The sequence below is a fragment of the Pleurodeles waltl genome, chromosome 10 (genome assembly GCF_031143425.1).
Source record: "Pleurodeles waltl isolate 20211129_DDA chromosome 10, aPleWal1.hap1.20221129, whole genome shotgun sequence".
NCBI classification, from domain to species: domain Eukaryota; kingdom Metazoa; phylum Chordata; class Amphibia; order Caudata; family Salamandridae; genus Pleurodeles; species Pleurodeles waltl.
In genome coordinates, this window is record NC_090449.1 from 221,503,619 (window position 1) to 221,516,273 (window position 12,655).

At 39.8% G+C, this 12,655-nt stretch overlaps 1 protein-coding gene across 3 annotated transcripts in view; it reads right to left on the bottom strand.

The window, feature by feature from the left end:
- Positions 1 to 12,655, bottom strand: part of ABCC1 (ATP binding cassette subfamily C member 1 (ABCC1 blood group)) — an 872,430-nt gene that overhangs the window by 769,652 nt on the left and 90,123 nt on the right. For all 3 annotated transcript variants that reach the window (XM_069210194.1, XM_069210193.1, XM_069210195.1), the window contains exon 3: positions 6,342 to 6,467. In XM_069210194.1, the coding sequence (XP_069066295.1) occupies positions 6,342 to 6,467 (126 nt within the window). The remainder of the gene's footprint in view (positions 1 to 6,341; positions 6,468 to 12,655) is intronic.

The window sequence follows — 12,655 nt, forward strand, 5'->3', positions numbered from 1 at the left end:
CTTGCTGGCACCACACCCACCTACGACTTACCAGGAAACTCTGGCCACAAGAATGTTACCATTCCGTGTTAGAGGCATTTATTACATTATTAATGCCAGGTAAAGACGGAGCAATGCTCCTCCCAAAATCCCTTGTTCCAGATCAATGTGGGAAAATAAATCTTCACATAACTATTAGCCAACAGAATACTACTACTGCTGACAGGCTTGGAATTGTAGCTCAATTGCAGTTTGTTGCTGGCCTTTGAATGATGTAGAATATGTGCACACTGATGGAGATGCTCAATCAGACTGACCTCTTACTACATGCAGCAGCAATTTTCTGGTTGCTGAGAAACCATTTGATTCCCTAGAAATTAACTTTATATCTGTATTCTTAGAAAAACTAGATGGATACCTTGCTCTTGTAGTTGGTCATAGTGCCTATTTGCCTCCACTGCCCAGTGTTGGAGTAAACAAATAAATGCCAGGCATGTTGTTTTTGTCGTGTGGGATGAAAAAGGGACATCCACCGTTGCCCTTATTAGCTAAAGTGAGAGTAATGCAGTTTTTATGTATGCTCCACTATTTGGCATTACGTTTAGCAAAATGCAGGGTGGCTATATACTGCCACAAGAGTTAACATTTAAAAACCAGGATTAGCTACCTTGAATACCTCGTTCATTTTAGTGACCTAGTAGATGCTTACAGTGAAACAAACTAAAATGCACCAAAGCCAAGAAACATCTGGGACAAAAGTAAGGTGATATTTATGATGCCAAAAAGACAGCAACAACACATATATGAACTTACTGCTGGTGTATAAGCACATACGAAAAAGTGAAAGAACAACACTTTCTCTTTCTTCTATTTAACGGTTTAAAGCAATTAATAAAAATAAAAAGTAACTAAGATTCTCATAGGTACTGGCTGAATAGGACATAGTGACATACTTACATCATGACCCTTTAATTTTATCAATCATATTTGATTATTAATAGCCCATGTTCCCTACAACCTCTGGTTGATCCTTTCTGCTTTTCCCATACACCAAAGGAGTAATCTTCTGATTCACATTACTGCCCTCTATTGCATACACTGTGGAATTAATCCAGGATTGTTTTCCACCCTCTGGTGTATCATCTTTTAATGCATCAACAGCTTCAATCCTGGATGTATAGAACTGGATTGTCTCGTCTCAATGTGCATCTTTTCAGGTTCAGCAAAAAAGTTACCTCTTGCCTCTATTGGAAGAGAATGATTATTTAGGAGCCTTTTCAAGCTATGCAGGCCAGCACCGTCACAGCACTTACTCATTATAATTGCATAAACTTGATCTCATGAAAATCAATGAGCTCTTCGAAGTTTGTATTCTACAACTCATTTTTTTCTGTCAAGGAACATGAATAACAGTTTGGAGCTTTTTTTGTTTTCTTTTGTTGAAAGAAAGTGTACTGCTGTATGAGGGGGGCCTGCCCAGCACTGGGAGAAGGTCTGTCCTAATCATCTTTAGGTGCAGACACGAAACCGGAATGAGCAGGACCAAAACAACTGGCCCACAGAATCCACGTGCATTGATGTTCGGCAACCATCAGAAAATTGGAATAAGAAGGCAAGCACTCAGTGTTGCCAAACTTTCCTGAGAAGGCTCTCAATAATGGTATACAGGAAAAAGACTATTACAACCAACACCATTGGACTGTACATAGCATATCCATTGGATGATAGCCCTCCGGTGAAATAGCTGAACCATTAGTAGTCACAATGCTCCCTGCCTTCATAAAATAAATAGTACCCAACCTCACTACGGTCTCTGTCAGCAAATTATTTCTGGACAGGACAGAAGTTGCAAAATTTCTAGATCCAGTCTGGTGCCCTGGCAGATTCTTTAGGTAAGGTATCTGCAGGTAGAAGTATCCAATTGCTTAATGTACTGCCAAGCTTTCCCTTGGGTCTCCTCAGTCACTTTCAGCCTTGTAACCTGAAAACCTCTAAATGTTCCGCTCCTAAAGATAAAGGATGGATCCTTTTGGTCCCACAGACTTTCAGCAGCTAAATAACTGAATGGTCATTAAATACACCATTGCATTTGCACAGTACATTCATGGTGAAAATGGATTCCAAGCTACAAGAAGCAACATGCACATGCTCATCTAAAATCTGGGCCAAAACTGTAGAGTTAACATTTAAATGAACAGACTCTCTCAACCGCTTTTTGCTTTATGTGCAAGGATGATAGTTAAAAGGGTGTCTTTATGCTATATCATTAACAGCTGTCTGTCCCTCCACCACTTCTAGTCTTGTAAAATGTATAACGTTAAGTGCTGTACCTCTGTGTGGAACCAGTGACAGCAAATAGCCAAGTCACCTGTACTACACCTCTCAAACTATAATCACCCCTTAGGTAGATCGTCTATTCTAGAAGATATGCTGTCTCATCTTCATTGAACCTGCAAACAATGTGACAGTGTGGAATTTTAGCACAACCGCAAGCCACATCCTATAATCAATAGCATTGCCAAATGTACGAGATGTAAATCTTGCCTTTCGAGCACAAGGAAGGTGGACATACCTATGTAGTCACTGGAGTGCCTCAATGTTCGGATACAAACAAGTATATAGGTTTCCAAGGGATGGAAGGTAGTCTTTAATTGCAAAATTAGACTAAACAAAGTCAAGGGATTTCAGAATGAACTTGTTAGTACTTCTCATTTGAAAATACAGGAACTCCATAGCTTTTCAGAAACCTAGCAAATGTTGGATGGCTTAGTAAGAACAAGTTACTACACTATCCCTTAAAAACTTCTCACCAGTCCCTCAAAGTCCATGCCCCACCACCAGCGCCTTAAGCTTTGCAGTATTAGAAAATTTATTTTTCCCCTCTGAATGTCCAGTGCCTGATTTCCAAAGACAGGAGTACATACTTCTGGTCATTTAAAATAAAGAATGCGAAGGGTACATTTTAAGAGCAGGTAGGGGGTCATAACAAATTATATATATAGAGGCCAGCATGTCTGGAATCTCAGGGGTGTGGAATTCCTATAGCCCAATGCCAAGGACATTGTTTGGAGTCAAGGGCACGTTTTCATGGTTATTTTGTCTCTGGGGCAAATAGACCCAACCCCAGCAGCACAAAACCTTTGCTGCCAGTTTACAGGGAAGGAAACTGTCTGCAGTTGAGAATACGTATGTCCATATGTTCATGGTGTTCAAACTTGTATTTATGGTTCATTAATGAAAAAAACTTCACAAATAGGGTGAGTGCTCTAAATAAACATTGTAAGGTCACACTGCAATACTGAAAGTGGTTCCGGTAAAATAAATGTGTACACATAGGTCTCAAAGTTTAATAATATGAGGCTACGCATAACACTCACAGAATGCGCTCAGATTAGATGCAAATGTTTGCAGAAGCTTATAAGTAAGATTGATGATTTTTTGCTTTCAAATTAAAATGTTCAGAAAAAATGCAAGTAGGGAAAAAAACATTTTGCCAACTTAAGGTGAAATGTTAGGTACTTTTTCTTTGAAGAATCCTTTGCTAAAATGTATTAATACATACTAGTATTTTCAAAAAAATATTCATAATATTGAAACCGTGTAACCATTTTTAACACAATAAAGGAAAACAGGAAAACAAACCAGCACTGGCAAAGGCAACTGATCCAACACTGATGGTCAGTCTTTTGGTTTTCTCAATGCGTGTTTTGTTTTGACACAACTGAACTGCCAGGCTGTCATCATCATAAATAATGGCCAAAAAGCGAGAGAAAAAAAACGTTGGTCTTAAAAAGCACACATTCCCACAGTAGTCCTGGAACTCAACAAAACTACTTTGTGTGCCAATATGCTCCTTGAGGAAGAGAGAATGTTATCACTCACAGTAAAGCCAGCTGGTAGAAGGATAGAGAGAGAAATGGAATTTTGATAAAAACAAAATGTCTTGGTTAACGGTTGACCGAATTAAGGGCCCAATTCCTAAAGAAAGTCACAAAACTGCACCCAGGGTGTATGTCTATGTTGGTTTCATGAATTCACAAGAATTTACAGATGTAGAACAGGAATTCGTACTGCTTGAAAATATTTAACTGTATTTTATGCATGTGTAGATTTGCTCATGTGAAAGTCTATTGAGCGTTTACAAGTTCACTTTCGCTCCAACCACTTTTATCCCAACCCATGAAAATCTTCTACTCCTGCTCATCAGGAGTAAATTTCCAACCTTTCTCAGTATGGGAAAAGATTAGAGAAGAACTGGTGAAAATGCTTAAAACACGCAAATTATTAGGTTTGCACAGACTCAAAGGCATTCCAGCTCTGGAACTATTTCTTATTGCATTCCCCAGCCTCAGTATGTAAATCTGCAGAAAGGTGGCAAAATAAGGAAACTGCTATAGTAGGTCTTGAAATTGCTAGTATTCACACCCTACTATAGTATTAGCACTGGCATAATCAGAGAGGCTATTATCATAGCTCTTACATAATGTGATTGCCGTCATAATATGTTGCTGCACTACATGGCACAAAAGGGACAAGTAGATTTATTTTTACAGGACATGTGGATTTATGAAGCAACCTGTTACACGGACAAGTAGGTATTTTGTTAAATTCCAAATCCCTGAAGCTATACAATCTATTTTCTCTACAGTAATAAAGGTTTATATAGAACTTAATATACAAAGGGTGGCTTGTTTATTAGACTAAATAATGTCAGAGATCAGCGTTTACAAAGTTACACAGAAAATATATTTTGCTGGGGAAACCCAATTCCTTCATAACTCAGACCTTCACATCTGAATTGCTATCTATAAAGAGGTAGGCTATGTTGACTGAGCAACAAAGCATACCTTAAATTTGAGCAACAAACCTACACTGTCCTGCAAAAGCACAAATTAGAACTATCATGAAAACTGGTTTTTCCATGGGCGGAGATTGTTTCTGTTCGGTTAAACCTAGCAAAACTCAATGCTGAGTCATTACAGTTTGCATAATAAGCACTGACTGGATGAGAGCAGTCGGACTGCATGGTCTTCTTTGAACAGCAATATGAACTTCTGAATTGGTAAAGGTGACCATTAGGAAAGGGTAATATCTCAACCTTTCGCTAAATATCAGTACACGTAATTATTATTAAGCTGAACCTATCCATATACATGGAAAAAATTTGCCAAACCCCTTGTATCAACACATATATACAAACACCCCAACAGCATCAGGAATAGCACTGGCAGGACGTGGGGCTGGAAAGAACATCACAAGTAGATAGGAGTGCCAGCACTTTTATGGGACCTATTGCCGGCATTGCAGACTGTTTCACAAGTATGCCAGCAGGAAACTAAACCGGTAAAATAAATGCAATGACATTTATGGAGAACATTCGTCTCTACTCACTGTTTTCTGAGGCACATGTTAAATATTGGTGCATTTTTCAATACAATATACAAATTGCTTTCATGCACCACCTTATGAGTCTTAATCCTTTCCTTTAGTAGCACCTTTAAATTGTATGGGCGTTATTATCTAGCTAGTAAAGCTCAAGGTTTGTCATGGTCCGTCACTGGATCTTAAGTCACTATATAAATAGAAGTAACTACAGTCTGCTTTCAAAACCACACGTTCCACAGAATGCATTGTCTTTTAAATGGGCGTTGGTCAGACAAAGTGAAACAAAGCCACAGCTAAGGAGAAAAAGTACTATTTTGTTTTTTAGCGCTCCTCCATAAAGCCTCTAATCCTTAATTGTTGATGCCCTAATTACACAGAAGAGGCAATGCAGGTTTGCCAGCTCCAGTTCCAATCATAAAATGCTTCTAAACGCTGCATGTTTGTCAAGAAAGCAATCTAATAAAAGTACATAGATACAATTCAAATTTTCTTTTTAATGTTTTACTACCACAGAGTACTATATTTTTCTAAATATCAATGCCTATCCTTAGCACTTTCCAACAGTTTATCTGTTGTCCCTTATTTAACTTGCCCTACTATTCTTCACGTGGAAACTTTAGTGCTGTGGCTGGATGACTTGAAGAAGCCAGTCTAATGTCTTGGTACATACCTAGGTAATCTTAATTTAGACAATAGTTCTGACTCAGGGCCATTATACAAACCTAACTGCAGGAGTTCAGAAAAAAACAGTACTGCTAAACGTGACGATAACGAGATGGCTTGACTCTCAAAAAGTGAATAAAAGTGTTAGTCTTGGTTTTGGAAAGAAAATGTAAAAAAGTACTTTGAATAGAATTTTCAAAATGAAGAGATACATATATCTGAAAACGGTTATAATGAATAGACCTTCAAATAAATATAACTTTGTAGAAATATCAAGTAAAATACCAAAAAGGAAAATTCTAAATCACACTTACCATTGTTATGCCCAGCACTGTAGGGCTAACAACATACACTGGAGCCCTGAAAACACTTTGACTTCTTTCGTAGAAAGAATAGAATAGGTCTGCCCAGCAGATTATCCATAATATGAAGCCCAAGGCCTAGAAAACAAAGGTCATGTCACAAAAGTAAGGCTGCAGAAAGACAAACATCCAAATTTAATTACACTTCTTATACCAGAAACTGCAAATGTTAGTGGAAAAGTTCTTCAGGCACCACCTTAGCACTTATTTATTATCTGTAAATGTGAACACAGATGTTTTTCTTCATGAACCCTCAAATCTAAACACTCAAAACACTATCTTCAGTATTACTGCACCCAACAGTTTAATTCTCCACGCACTACCACCCTGAAACCTGCCTTGGGAGCAGGTCCAGAAGATCATTTCTGCTGCCTCATTGTCATGCATTTGGTTCAGTCTTCAATAACCAAAGCACAGTAGACACCCTAGAGGTGAGTTCAGAAGACTTGGTTGTGAGGTGCACAATACCTCAGTGACCAGATGATCCCGCTCACCAGATAAAATCATAGGAGGCTTGCGCATTAAATTCCAAAGCATTGTAGATACATAAATGTGGGCAGGAGCAGAGGGGAAATTAGTTCAAGGGGATTGTAGTGTAAGACGTGTATGTCTAAATTGAAAATGTAGCCCTTTGGAAAATTAAAAAATAAAAGCTCTGCTGGCTAGTAGAATAACTTAACCCAGTTATGTCACTGATGATGAAACGTAGCACAAGCTACTCAAAACCTTACAGGGAAAAAATAGATCCTATCACAGATATTTTGCCCTGATACTTACTGCATATGGAATATGAAAACCATCAAAAGACGCATCATTCAATTAGGAAAACATCATGTGACAATCTCAAATATGTTGGGCATACATGATTATGTAGTTTAAAGGAGAAAACAGGGACTGCACAATGACAGTTCCATCTGTGTCAGCAAATAATCACTGACAACCTCATTATTATTATTCTGAAGAATCTGTTTAATGATTTCCCCCTGGAAAAAGGTCCATTGATGTACTTCAGATTAACTGTAATGCAATTAGTTATGCGAGTATATGCAAACCTATTTATTCCTAATCTCCTCTCAATGCAGTAGTCAAAGATCACACTGCAAGATTAGCATGTAGCAACAAAGTCAAAATGTCTAGATTTACTGTTGCAAAGTAATCCAACAAGCATGCAGAAACAATGCTTTCCTACTTAGAACTAACCTACTTACATTAAAGTCAGCTATACTGACATTGCCAGTGTTTGCTAGTGGTGGCGGTGGTAGTGGTGAAGTAAGGTGTGGTGATGTGGTAAAGGTGGGTTTGGTATTGGTGTTATTAACATCAGTGATAGTGTTGGTGGTTGTAGTGTTATTGGAGGAACTAGTGGGTTGAGAAATGGGTGGGAATGCTGGAGTTACTGTTTGTGGTACTGATGGAGAAATTGGTACTTTTTATAGTGTATTGGTAGAGGTGTAATAGAGTGTTAGTGATGGTGTGGTATTGGTGGTGGTAGTGTGATAAACAAGCACTGGCAAATCCAACAGGTCTTGACTTTACAATGAGAGTGCAGAATTGTTGACTTTGCCTATGTTTGTCTGGGAAGTAGTTTAAAATTGCAAAAGAAAAATAATTTCAAAACTTGAGGAAAAGAAAACTTTTCTGGGTGTATTATATCATAATGCTGGGAGGCCTGATCATGCAGAACACTCACAAATACAGTCTTGGGTCCAGTCAGGTATGTTTATTTAACTTCAAGCTCAACCCTTGGTAGCTGTGGCTGCAAGCATTAAGGCTCGGCAACGGAACAATGTGTAAAGCATTTAACAGCACCAAACAATGAAATAAGAAAGGCACACAACACAAAAGAAACAAAACACCAATTCATAAAAATAGATTATATTTTTATGAATTTCAGAGACCTTGATCATCAAAGTCCATCTGAATGTTCCAGAAGCTTTTAGAAGAAAAAAACTTTTATATCAACCGCAAACAAGCATTGGCCGACAAAAAGTTTTTATACTTTTGAAAAGTTTGAAACAGTTAGTTCAGCAACTGGGCAACCAAGTCAGACAATACTGAGGACTAAGGGGACAGAGAGTATACTTTTGACAGTTTCCTGGGCACTAGACTATTTTTTAAGCAAGATCCCAACCTCCTAGGATGATCGCCATAGTACCCAATTGAGTGGTCCTGATGCTGAGGGATGCAGATATAAAGATGCTTAAACGATGCTCTGGTTTTGGTGCAGTCAACGGGGATGTCTTTGTGGGTGCTCCTCGGTCAACGGATGAAGTGGCGTCACCTTGGCCACGGACATCAGGGTCTCTCAAAGTCATCTTCGTTGAAGTAGCAGGCCAGCCAATACTGGGCTAATGATCAGTTTGTAAGGCTGATGGGACAAAATCTTTAGGTGGAGGATAGTGTCCCTTGAGTACGACAAATCCAGACTCTGGTAATGGGGCAGACACGGATCCAACTTGTCTCTCAGATTTGTCCTCTTGGGTGCCAGTGGCTACAAAGTTGTTGCATTGGGCTCTTTCAGCCCTTGTGTCCCTGGAGCTCGTTCCAGGTGATTAGTCAACTCATCCTTGGAGAAACAGCTGTAGGTTGGTGCCAGGAATCAACTTTTCCGCGAGCCAGGAGCCGTAAGCACAGTCCAAACTTTGGTAGCCCAAACTGCAGCAGGTGCACTCCTTCGAACGGTGCAGTGTCTCTATGTGCAGGTCAAGGGGTAACTGGGCAGTCCTCCATCGGTCCTCTTTTTGATTCTAGCGTGACATGAGGGTCAGGGTGCTAGGGGTGCCATATTTACCCCAAGAAAGCGCCCTACGGACCCTCGTGGTCACTAGCCAATGGGCTACTCTGTCCCTCCTTCCTAGTGAGGAAGTTCCTGTGATATGTGGGATCTGGCTATCCCACAATGCCACATTAGTGCCCCTTTCAAGATGGCAAGACCCTTCCCCAGTTGTCAGAAGCTTGGTAGCTCACCCTAGAGGCTCCTTGAGGGCTACACGTGTATGGTAAAACCAGCTTGGAGGTGAGTTTCCACTCTGACCTTGTCTCCATTCTGCCTTCAGGAACAAAGGACCCCCTGTCTCAGGGGTGTTGTGGTTGTCGGCCCATCAAAGGTGGCTTTGCCTTTGAAACTCGTATTATGGGCTAACCCCAACCCCATCTCAACCACCCCACTTGGCCATCCTGCCAGAGAAGGTCACACCTCTTTCAGCTGCAAATGCCTTTGTTCCTGAGCCTGGGAGTCATTCACACATCTCCCCAGGTGGGCAGAAAGTTAGGAGAAGAAGGGGTGGGGTGGGGGTGTGTACACCTTTGTGAGGTCACTGGTCTAGCAGAGGCACAGAGTGGCAATTTTTTAATAGTTGCTCAACTTCAAAAGTGATATTAATTTTGACTGGACCATCAAGTCATATTTAAAGCAATGATTTATTTGATACCATACATGACCTAGTTAGGTAGTCCCATTCAGGAGTTAGCCGCGTTGGGATGCCAACCGGTAACCCTGTGTTAGCCAATGGGGCTGTTAACTTTACCTACAGCAAAAGGACAATTTGGAAGTGTTGCTGTTAAGACATACACAAAAAATGTGTGTGTCCTACTTAACAAAATACAGTTCCCTGCCAAGGGCACTACAGGCCTCCCTTACAGGAGACGTGTACAGTGTTAAGGTAAGGGATAGGGTGGCTTCGCCACTGGTCTGAATGGTAGTCGAACTGGCAGTGAAAACACTGTCCTTCCAGTTGGCAGTACAGGCTCGGAGCCATTTTGTACTCTGTCACCCACACGGTGGCACAAATAGTGCTGCAGTCCTGAGTGGACACTGTCTTACATGCCCCAGTTAAGCATATAATAGTGACTTAAAAGTAAGTCAGCCCTTGCTGATTGGGTGTGACTAACTCAACATACAATTGTATAGGGTTAGAACACTGGCAAAGGTCTGGTTGGCAAGCCTCGGTGCACTCAGAGTAAAAATAAAAATAAAACACAGTAATGAAAATGGGTACAAGCCGGTTTCCTTCCAGTATTTCAAAACTGTACACTGGATTAACTGTTTGCAATCTATATACAAGGCAAGGTTTATTTTACAAATGCTTTTCATTTAGAAAGCTTTCAACAAAGTTTAAAAAGAACAAGGAATTGTCAAAATGCAAATGGAAACACTTGTCAAGGCCTAATTAACAACAATAGGATTCAGCCATTTGAGTCTATGCAGCAGCCTAAGGGAGAGATTTATGGTCCTCCAGGAGAACTATCATGCAAAGTACACCTTCCGTCTCTGACACCAATCCAGCAGATGGCCCTTCCTCCAGTGTCATAAAACCCCCTGCATGCCAAAGCTTATGCTTAGGTGCAAAAACAAAAACACTTAAAGCCTGCTCTTCGGCCATATCCCAGCAAAAATATTCTTGTTTGCTGCTTTTACAGACAAGCTGGAACAAGTGCAGAGCAACACGGCGTGTGGGGAGGCAGCGTTTGAGAGGTGAAGCAGTACACTAGTGAGAGCTAGAAAACACAAACATGTACTCTCATAGGGTTCTAAATGAAAAAGAAAAAACTAGTTCCTTAAAAGTGAACAGTAGAAGAATACAACTGAACCAATCAAAAGGATCCTGAAGAGGCTATGCTTCAGTGGAGGAGCAAACACACAAAGGCAGCAAATCCATCAAGAACTAAGCAAATAGGGGGGCAAAGTCAACCAATGGTAAGCAATAGGTGGGCTATAGCCCACTGAGCTCACAATAGGTATTTTGCTATCAGACAGCTTACACTGCCTAGTATGCTCAATATAAAAAGCAATTAGAAAGCCATGTTAGGGACAGGTTCATAGTGGTTTAAACAAAAGCATTCCAAAAACTGCTTACTACATTAAATGTATATATGTGATAAAGAGCTGAATGTGAAAATGTGTTTGTTTTGTGCACTTTTTCAATGAAAAAGAGCTATCAATTCACTGCAATGTAAGCACACAGAAGGTGGAACGATGCATCAAATAGCCAATAGCTTGAAGTGAGAGAAAGATGCTCCTGTGCCAAAGTTGTGATTGACAACGCCCAAAAGTGGTTGATCCAAACAAGCAGGTAGTTGAAAAGGGTATACATATACTACACCCTTTGTATATTATAACCAAGAAGACATAGGACAGACTTCTTTATCTGTTTGCACTGAATGTTTCAGACAAGATGCTGTATAAATTACCCAGATATAGACAAGAATAATCTCTTGGTCTGGGTTGGAAGGACTATATTACTAAAGTCTCTCACTAACCCAGCAACACTGTCAGGTGAACACCAAAGAGTCGAGAGGTAAACACGCTAATGCCATAGTAAAACACTTGCATTGCCTGCAACCAGTTGGCATTCTTGCACAATATACCACCCATATCAAACTCCAGCTGAACCTCTATTGCTTCTCTGGAGAATTAATGCATCAATGAGCCATGCTGTCAGACATCCAAGTTACATCAATAAAATGATGGGCTTTATAGATATATATATATATATATATATATATATACACACACACATACATACATATTACTATTACAAAATATTAATACATTTTAGTAATTCATTTTAGAAAAATATGTTCCATTTCACATTGTTCCATTGTTTTGTTCTTTTTCTATTCAAATAAACCTCAACACTCATTTCTCACATGCATCCCAGTCAGTCACACCGCATACATTTCATAAAAAGTTAGATGTTCCCAGAAACAGACTCCGCCCCCATTCGGGATGTTGCATATTGGTCACCTTATCTACAACACTGGGTCACAGCTTGCAGACCATACAGCAGAAACAGTTTGCGCAGGATTTGTTGGTTTATAATTTCTTCAGTACCACCTTCCACAGGACCAAGTAATATTTAAAAACTTTAATTCATCTGCTGCAACAAGGGCTTGTGATATTGCATAGATTCACTATAGGACAACTCAAGGATCTCAACAGATAGTAAGCTGAAAGTAAAGAGAAGCCTCTGGAATTAGGCTAAAACTAATCCTTGAGGGGAATACTTTAAGGAAGGTTCCTCGTTTGTATTGATTACACCTTATATATTGTCTTAGTGGGTCTCCAGAAACACATTCTTTGGAATTTCAGCTAATCCTGGGTATTAATTAGTCCTGTGTATAAACAGCACATCACGTGCTGGAATCGATAGGTCTTATAAATATGTTTGACTCCAAAAGCGGGCTTGCGTCTCCTTCACGAGTCCTGAATAATAACACTAGTTTCTTGCGCCTTTTGTCTAATATTAGTAGCTAACAAATCACAA